The sequence below is a fragment of the Myotis myotis genome, unplaced genomic scaffold (genome assembly GCF_014108235.1).
Source record: "Myotis myotis isolate mMyoMyo1 unplaced genomic scaffold, mMyoMyo1.p scaffold_m19_p_8, whole genome shotgun sequence".
NCBI classification, from domain to species: Eukaryota; Metazoa; Chordata; class Mammalia; order Chiroptera; family Vespertilionidae; genus Myotis; species Myotis myotis.
This window is the reverse complement of record NW_023416390.1, coordinates 19,672,377-19,681,251: the sequence shown is the minus strand read 5'-3', so window position 1 is coordinate 19,681,251 and position 8,875 is coordinate 19,672,377. Positions and strand designations below refer to the sequence as shown.

The 8,875-nt window shown below is 41.8% G+C and overlaps 1 protein-coding gene across 12 annotated transcripts in view; it reads left to right on the top strand.

Moving 5' to 3' along the window:
* The first annotated feature begins 571 nt into the window (after positions 1-571).
* FN1 (fibronectin 1) overlaps positions 572-8,875 on the top strand; it is a 67,497-nt gene continuing 59,193 nt past the window's right edge. For all 12 annotated transcript variants that reach the window (XM_036319095.1, XM_036319092.1, XM_036319091.1 and 9 more), the window contains exons 1-6: positions 572-990; positions 1,945-2,073; positions 2,991-3,128; positions 4,485-4,616; positions 5,561-5,698; positions 8,585-8,743. In XM_036319095.1, the coding sequence (XP_036174988.1) occupies positions 843-990; positions 1,945-2,073; positions 2,991-3,128; positions 4,485-4,616; positions 5,561-5,698; positions 8,585-8,743 (844 nt within the window). In that variant the 5' untranslated portion in view covers positions 572-842. The remainder of the gene's footprint in view (positions 991-1,944; positions 2,074-2,990; positions 3,129-4,484; positions 4,617-5,560; positions 5,699-8,584; positions 8,744-8,875) is intronic.

The window sequence follows — 8,875 nt, the reverse complement described above, 5'->3', positions numbered from 1 at the left end:
AAACCGAAGAAAGGGAACAGGAGAAAAGCCAGCCCCGCCCTGGGACTGCGAAGGCTACTTTCCTACAGCTGCAAGGTGGTGGCCACTTCGTGGTTTTGTCCTCCCCCCCAAATATACTCCAGTGAACAGACTTTTTTTTTTTTTTAAGAGAGGACGAAATGTCCTCACCCCCCCCCCCCCCCTAATAAGAAAGAAAAGGGAAGCGGAGGGGGGAGGGAGGAGGACTTGCAACCCCTCCGCTTCACTGAACTCCAGCCCCTCCCTTTCCTCCCGTCTACCCTCTCCCAGTCGCTTCCCATCCCTCCCCCTCAGCCCCCAAAAAGTTGGACGACCGCAAAGGAAACCGAAAAAAGTTCTCTAGCCCCAGTCCTGGCGGAGGATCAGCATCTCTTTTGTTCGCGGCGAACCCACAGTCCCCCTGACGTCACCCGGAGCCCCGGCCAATGGGCGCGCGGTCGCGGCGGCAGCGGCCGCAGGAGGGCGGGGGGGGAGCCCGGCGGGCCCCTCCTCCCCGACGCCCGGGGCCTCGCGGGGGGCGGGAGGGGACGGTCCCATATAAACCCCGGGCCGTCCAGGCTCGGCCGCTCGCGCCGGCAGCTCCGTACCAGGGCAGGAAAGGGAGCCCCAAGCGCGAGTCGGGACCCGCAGCCACAACTTCTCTCCATCCTTTCCTCCCCCTCTGTCCCTCTACCCGTCCCCTTCCCCATCCTCTGACCCTTACCTGCCTTAAGGCATCACCCCCCTGGGGGCCCTGGAAGGGACCCTCCCGTAGGTTTTTCTAAGAGAACTGAACTCGGTGGCAATTGCCTCGTGGAGAGGGCCTCTCCCCGCACCGTCTCAAGATGCTCAGGGGTCCGGGACCCGGGCTGCTGCTTCTGGCCGCCGTGTCCCTGGGGATGGCGGTGCCCTCCGCCGCAACCTGGAGGGGCAAGAGGCAGGCTCAGCAAATGATGCTGCCCCCGTCCCCGGTGGCTGTCAGCCAAAACAAGCGTGAGTATGGACTGCGGGCTGAAACCGGCTGGCGCAGGGATGGGACCATCAAACCAACTAAAGTTGGGGATGAAGTTTTGCGCGCGCGCGCATGGAGCGTGTGCTCGCCTTAATGGGAAACCACTGTGGACGCAGGAGGCATCGGTTTGAGCAGGCTGGGTCTGCGGGCCTAGGATAATACACTGGAGGACAGGGGCTCCTGTGCTCTTATCAGCTCTACACGTTCAGGTCGTTTTCCTGTGAATGCAGCAAAACTTACCTTTAAAGAGGAAAATAATGGAAGCCTTTACAGGTTCTTTTGGGCTTAGTGTGGTCTTTCTTGTTTTCTGCGTTACTAAATAACTGGTTAAATATGTTCAACATGGGTGGGAAGAAGGTAGCTACATAGCTGTGTTCCTCACTACATCTGAATGTGAGGTAATTTAGTTTGCATTGCCTAGGGGCCCCTAGGACACTTCCCCAAGAACAGAGATCAGAATTCCTGCTCCAGTTTTTCAAAGACACACCCTCCTTTGGCCTCGGCTAGAGGAAACTGCTTAAAATTGTCCTCTTGACTTACTACCCAAGAAGATCATGGAAGTTCCTTGCATATTTTAAAATGCATTTGTAGTTATCCGCGTTTTAAAATGTTTCTTCTTCCTTGATGTCGACCCCTGGCCAGATGGAAATTACATCATTGTATAACATTTAGCTAAATTAAAAGAAAGGGCGGGAGGGGGGCGGGGGGTGAGGAATACCTAAATATCTACGTGTACAAACTGGTTGAATCTTTAGATAGCTAGTTTCTACCTCTACATTTTAGTGCAATATTGCTTTTCATTCTCCTCGCACTCTGAAGAATAACTTATTTTTCTATGTTTGTTGCTTAGACTCATCAATTTAATTATGCAAGAAAATTCCATAATCTGGAAAAAGGGGGGATGCAAATGTAACAACTTCTTTGTTCATTTACAGCTGGTTGTTTTGATAATGGGAATCACTATCAGATAAACCAGCAATGGGAACGCACATACCTGGGCAATACCTTGGTTTGTACCTGTTATGGAGGGAGCCGAGGCTTTAACTGCGAGAGCAAACCTGAAGGTAAGTGGTGAGGAGTATCTTGTAACTTCTTGGAGAAGTGGCGTTTGTTGATTAAATTCAGCACTGGTAGTAAAAATAACGTACACCAGTTTTTCAATAGCCTGATCTATCATTTCCTCTTTTAAAACATTTAATAACTGCTGATATTTGCTTTTTCCATGTTATTTTTGCCTTTGAAACAAAAGAACAAATGTATCCCCAAGTAATTCCCCAAGTAATTCCTCAAGTCTTTCTGTTTTACTCTCCCAAAGGTTTTGATGAGAAAATAAAAGATTTGTGTATTCTTCCTCCAAAAACACTTATAAAATTTTAATTTATTAGAAAGTAATTTTAAATCTTAAGCAATAAGATTATGGGCCAGAAAACACTTTGGGCATTATAATGTAAAGTGACTTTTTTTTACACAAAACCACTAACCACTTCAAAGTTCTCATTCTTTATGACCATTGATATGTAGCTCGCAAATTATGGCAACTTGCACAGAGCAGCACAGATGACGCTAAAGTGGAAATAGGATTAACAAGTGACTGTGCCTGTGGGGGTTGGGCTCTTCAAATTGTTTGCTTTTATGTGGACCTTGGTTGGACTCTCTGAGTCAGAGATCTGAATCTGCAGTCCTTCCTTCACCATCTAGCCTGTCCTAAGGTAGTACTGCCTATGGCTTTCTCCTAGGGCCTGAGAATCCTTTACAATAGAAATTAATTTACAGAAAATTGGGAGACTTGCCAAAGATCCAAAGTCAAGGCTTTATGAGAGCCTAAGGGAAATTCTAGGTCTCCCACTTCCATCTTTAAAAACTTTTTGTGGTACCGTGTTGCTCACAGAGTGGAAAAGCGAGTTCTCCTTTGGATGAGGTTAGTGGAATAGAAAGGCTTTTACATATGTGAGGTTCATGTGCACTTTCCTTCTCCCCTCAGCTGAAGAGACTTGCTTTGACAAGTACACTGGGAACACATACCGGGTCGGGGACACTTATGAGCGTCCCAAAGACTCCATGATCTGGGACTGTACCTGCATCGGGGCTGGACGAAGAAGAATAAGCTGTACCATTGCAAGTAAGATGATGCTAAAATACCATAAATATGAATTTCTCCATTACTGTCACTGTCACTTTCTGTTATTGATGACTGGATAGTCCTAATTTTGGGATTTATTCTAGGTGACCAGGTACTGTTATGTTGTCACCCAACTGATTTCTGTGCTTCTGGGAGATGTCTCTCAGCACAGATAGAATTAGTGTGGTTTTAAGTGTGTGTGTGTGTGTGTGTGTGTGTGTGTGTGTGTGTGTACAGTGTAACCAAGTGGATCTCCTGGGTTCCACTCCAGTAAGACGTACTTAGAGAAGTTACCCATTTTATATTCCTGGGTGTCTTCAAGCCAGACTGACCATGTGATTATCTGCAATGATTGGAAGATGGTCATTAAGAGTGAACCTTCCATTGTGTGGACTGTTCTTCTTGTTTGCAATGCAGAGACCTCTTGCATCCCATACAAACAGTCTGGTTTCTTTGTGACCAACAGTTTATACCCAGGAATTGGATCTCTCTATTCCCAGGGACAATGTGGAATGATTAGCTTAATAGTGTTTCCAAGATACTTTGGGGACTGGGTTGACTCTCATCAATTGTAGTTTAGTTCAGGAGGTCTTTCCAGCATGATTCACTGTGTTATAAATGGATTCTATGAACATAGCATTTGCTTTTTTTATTTTTTTAATCCATCCTTTAAGTCACTTTAAAAAGTTATATCCAAATGAACAAGACAGTCCCTTGTGAATAGGCCCAATCTGCTTTCCCCATACTTAATGTTAGGGTTTATCCAAATGTATTGGCAAATGATAAGAGTCAGTAGTCCATAGTGTTTACAATCTAGTGGGTAGATGTGCCAGCTTGTTTAACAGCCTAGAAAAGTACCTGGTTTTTCACACTTGATATGCACACATCTATTTGCTTTCTGCCAAAATTATAAATGTAACCTAGGATAAAACACAGACTCTCCACACTCCTGAAAGCTGAAATACTATACCCAATATGGCTTTTCAGTGAATTAGTCTCAGGCTCAACCTGCTGTGTCTGTATGGAGGTCATGTCTGCCAGCCTTGCTTTTCTGCTTTAGGACCCAATTTCCTGCGATCCCTCTGGGAACCAGGATTTATGACCTCTTTCTTTGCCATTCATTTTTCTCTGTGGTTTCCCATTGTGCTTAAACAAAACATTTGATTGAATGACCCCAAGTCACCAGACCTGTTAACTTTTCCCCTGTCTCTGATGGGAAAGCTGTTCTCTGAATACTTACAGTGGCTAACCTAAGTACCTACTTTGGATAGAACATGAGACTACTTCTTTTTCTTTTTTTTTCTTCATGTTTTTTTTTCCCCACTCTCTTTAATTTTCTTTTTTTATCTTGAACAGACCGCTGCCATGAAGGGGGTCAGTCCTACAAGATTGGTGACACCTGGAGGAGACCACATGAGACTGGTGGTTACATGTTAGAGTGTGTGTGTCTTGGTAACGGGAAAGGAGAATGGACCTGCAAGCCCATAGGTGTGTGACTATTAGGGACAAATGAGGGGTGGGGATGCACAGTCAAGATGTTGGGTTGAACCAAACTCCACATGAACAAGAGATCTGAATTCCAATGAAAAAAATAATGAAATGGGAACTTTATTGTAAATAATGGAATGTTTTGTAATCCATAGTCTTAAAGAATCAGATCAAAAATATCCACTGCATATAAGTCTTGTCTTAATTTTGTTTCAAAAGCAGAAGATAAAGTTGAAAGGTTTAGGAAGAAGTTTCTTATGTCTAATGTCTAATCTCAGGTTTTCCTTGGTCAAGATATGTTATTTAAAAGAAAAAAAAAATGATACTTTTGACATTTTTATTGGAACACACTAGACTGAAACATAAAATTGTGTGTGCTCTGTCACACCTTAGTAAATTTTATTTTTCAAAATAAAAATTGTTGAGTTTCTTTTGGTCTCAATCCCAAACTTGAAAGTTTCTGTCTATCAATTTTACTCACGATTGTTCTCTAATTCAGATACTTTTATTTTCCTTTGGGTTGTGTTTTCTTTTTTTATAGAAATCCAAATTCCAAAGGCTTTCTTGTCATTTTTTTTAGACATTCATAATTGGTCATTCATAATTCGATTGGAATTTTGCACATTTAGTGTCCTACAGACTGGATACATACATAGATCCTTTTCACTTAAAATACTGGTGTGAAGCAGAATAATACCAGCTGAAAATATACCGTCCGTATTCTTATTAGAGGCACGGAATTTCTGCCTGCCAGCCCAACTTGAGCTTTCTTTTGCTTTGGTTACCATGTGCTTAGTTACAGGGCATGCTTTTCTTTTTGAACAGAGTACTACTTAAAACATGTGGCTGGATTTTTGCTTACACAATACACTTTAAATTACAGGGGAGATGGCACAATTTGAAATAGCTTTTCCCCCCTCTTTTTCCTCCACATTTTCCTACAGCTGAGAAATGTTTTGACCACGCTGCTGGGACTTCCTATGTTGTTGGGGAAACCTGGGAAAAGCCCTACCAAGGCTGGATGATGGTGGATTGTACTTGTCTGGGAGAAGGCAGTGGACGCATCACCTGTACCTCTAGAAGTATGTTCTAGATTTGCATGTTAAGATGATTTTCTGGATTCTTAGAAATGTAATGTGATGTCACTTAGAACACACCCAATACATCAATTTTTTTTGTAACTTTTGAATGTCAAGAAAAGTTCTATACTAAGCTTATTTTGCTTCTTCCAAGAAGACTAAATTAAAAAAAAAAAATCTTTGTTCATTAAAGACTATCAGCTACTAGGAACCTTAATGTTCATATAAAAGTCAAATGTGCTGTGGGCATGAAGATTAGTTGCAAATGTTTAATCTAAATTATCGCTGAGATATTTTCAAAGTATTAAGAGCAAAGAAGTCATTGAAATAACATGCCAACGCATGTTTGAGCATGTGAGTACTATTGACATAGAAGGGAGCAAAGCTCTAAAGTTTTAGGTTTCACATTTAAATAAGGCCTATTCATAAGCAAAACTGATGGAAATAAAAATGCTTATCCCATTGGTTAAAATGATGTGTCTATTGTGGGTTAAGGACAGTGTCTCTTGCTCAAAATCCTACATAAGCTTAGTAATGCTAAAAAAAGCTGACTTCTGACAGCTTTACTGCTCCTTCTAGGGCTGCCTGACCTTATTTGTTGCCTTAAGGCAGGGATGGGGAATGTCAACCCAGGGCTGTACTAGGCCTGAGAAATCATTTGGTCTGGCCCAAATGATTAGGGTTGAGTTAATTAAATGTTTGACCAAATATAGCAGGCTAATTTTCAAGTTTATAATTTTTTTTTGTTAACCCTCACCTGAGGATATATTTTTCCATTGATTTTTAGAGAGAGTGGAAGGGCGAGAGAGAGAGATATAGAGAAAGGAAAATATCTATTAGTTGCCTCCTGCATAGGCCCCAACCAGGGGAGGGCTGGGGATGGAGCCTGCAACCAAGGCATGTGTCCTTGACCAGAATCGAACCCACGAACCTTTAGTCCACAGGCCAATGCTCTAATCACTGGGAAAAACAGGGTAGGGCTTAAGTTGATGATTTTGTATGGCCCGAGAATGATGTTATAAATATCCAAGTGGCAGAAAAAAAAAAGGTTTTCCACCTCTGCCTTAGCGGTTCAAAACGTGTTATGTTTTGTTTTGTTTTGAAACTTCAAACTAATAGCAACTATAGAGTTTATAGAAGCAAAACAGCCATTAACTATGGGTGTTATTAATAATTTTAAAATCAAATCTAAATATTATGACATATTTCATTTATCTAGCTTAAAATGTTTAACTGTCTTAAAATGTTCATCATCCAAATTTAAATTCTTTGCTAACAAAAACTAAATCTCTCATGGAAAGTAATAACGATTATGACCAAATCTTTTCCAGAAACTTGGTGGTTCATTAGATCTTTTGCATTTAAAATGTTATTATGATCATCAGACTTCCAAGACCTTGGTGGTAATGTTTTTGGCTTTACGACAAATTAGATGTCTGACTTAAACTCTCGTCTGTTATTTAAAACTCTTCTAATACAAGTTGGGTAAAGTTTCTCAAAGAAAAGTCATTTGTTTTATGAAATAATTTAAGCCCCTACTTTGTACAAGAGGGTGCAGGGATGAAAAAATGAATTGGATATTAATTCAGCTTTCAAAGAGCACTTAGCAAGTAGGTCAAGCAGATGAGAGAGGCCTAGATAGTCATCTTCTATAAAGCACAATATTAAGACTTCAAGACGAATACTGAAAATAGTGCTATGGAGGTTCAAAGGAAGGTGATCCTTTCAGCTAGAGATTTGGAAAAAAGCTATAACCAGCCATATCTTCATTCAGATCTCTGTTCTGGTGGTAGATCAATGTGGGTGTATATTTGTGTGAATTTACATCAACTGTCCAATTATTTTTCTCTCACCCAGTGCAGAAAAACACAAATCAAATCCTCTATACTCACATTGCAGCATATGGGCAAAGCCAGATTATAATTGAAACAAACTATTTGACAAATAATTGAACACATAGACTGATGGTAATTTCGTTATAAAACATCGCTTTGCAATCGTAATCTCACTTTTCCATTGTAGAGTTAACACTGAGCAATTCAAAAGAAGTAACTTTATTAGTGATTTTAAATAGGTATGTGTGTGGGTGGGTGGGTGGGGGGCGGTGGAGAACATAGTCTGAGAAGTTGGTAACCCCCTGAATTTTTTATATGACAAATGAAGAAAGGGATGCTGCTGTCTTTTTCTGGCTTCTTTGGGGCTTCTCTCCAAGACCATTTGAAACCTACTTGCCTCCTTACTGCTCCTAGTTTTGTAAAGAAAGCCCCCTATTGAAAGGCAGGTCATCTACAGCAATTACTAGGAGAGCCTGAAAAGACAAGGGAGATCAAAAGCCAGAGAATGAATTTGGTCAAAAGAACGATGTGAAAACTCTAAAAATAATAAAATAAAATAATGGATGAATGATGATGAAAAAGTGTTTTGGCAAACAGAGAAATGGAACTAGATTAAATCCCATAGCTCTCTTTCTGCTGGAACAAACGTAATCCCATTGTTTGGAAGTTCTGCTCCTGTGGCACCACAGCTAAATAGAAACATATCATCAAAAAATAACTTACCAAGCTTTCTTTATTTTTTATTTTTTTAAATATATTTTTATTGATTTCAGAGAGGAAGAGAGAGGGAAAGGGAGATAGAAACATCAATGATGAGAGGGAATCAATGATCAGCTGCCTCCTGCACGCCCCCTACTGGGGATTGAGCCCGAAACCCGGGCAAGTGCCCTTGACCGGAATCGAACCTGGGACCCCTTCAGTCCTCTATCCACTGAGCTAAACAGGCTAGGGCAACTTATCAAGTTTTAAACTACTGCATATATTTTTAAAGTTTCAGTGGAGCATGTGGAAGCTTGACCTGATTCACATCTTTGAATGCTTTCTTCTAACACAGACAGATGCAACGATCAGGACACTAGGACATCCTATAGAATCGGAGACACCTGGAGCAAGAAGGACAACCGGGGGAACCTGCTCCAGTGCATCTGCACAGGCAATGGCAGAGGGGAGTGGAAGTGTGAAAGGCACGCGTCCCTGCAGACCACGTCCACTGGTGAGGAGCAGAGCGAGCTGGGTGGAAACGGGATAGTGTTACCAAAATTGTTCCTGCAAATCCATCTTTCCCTTGACATGCCATTCAAGGATGATTTGCAGTGTTCGGGCTGGTAAGCTGAGTTCATTTACC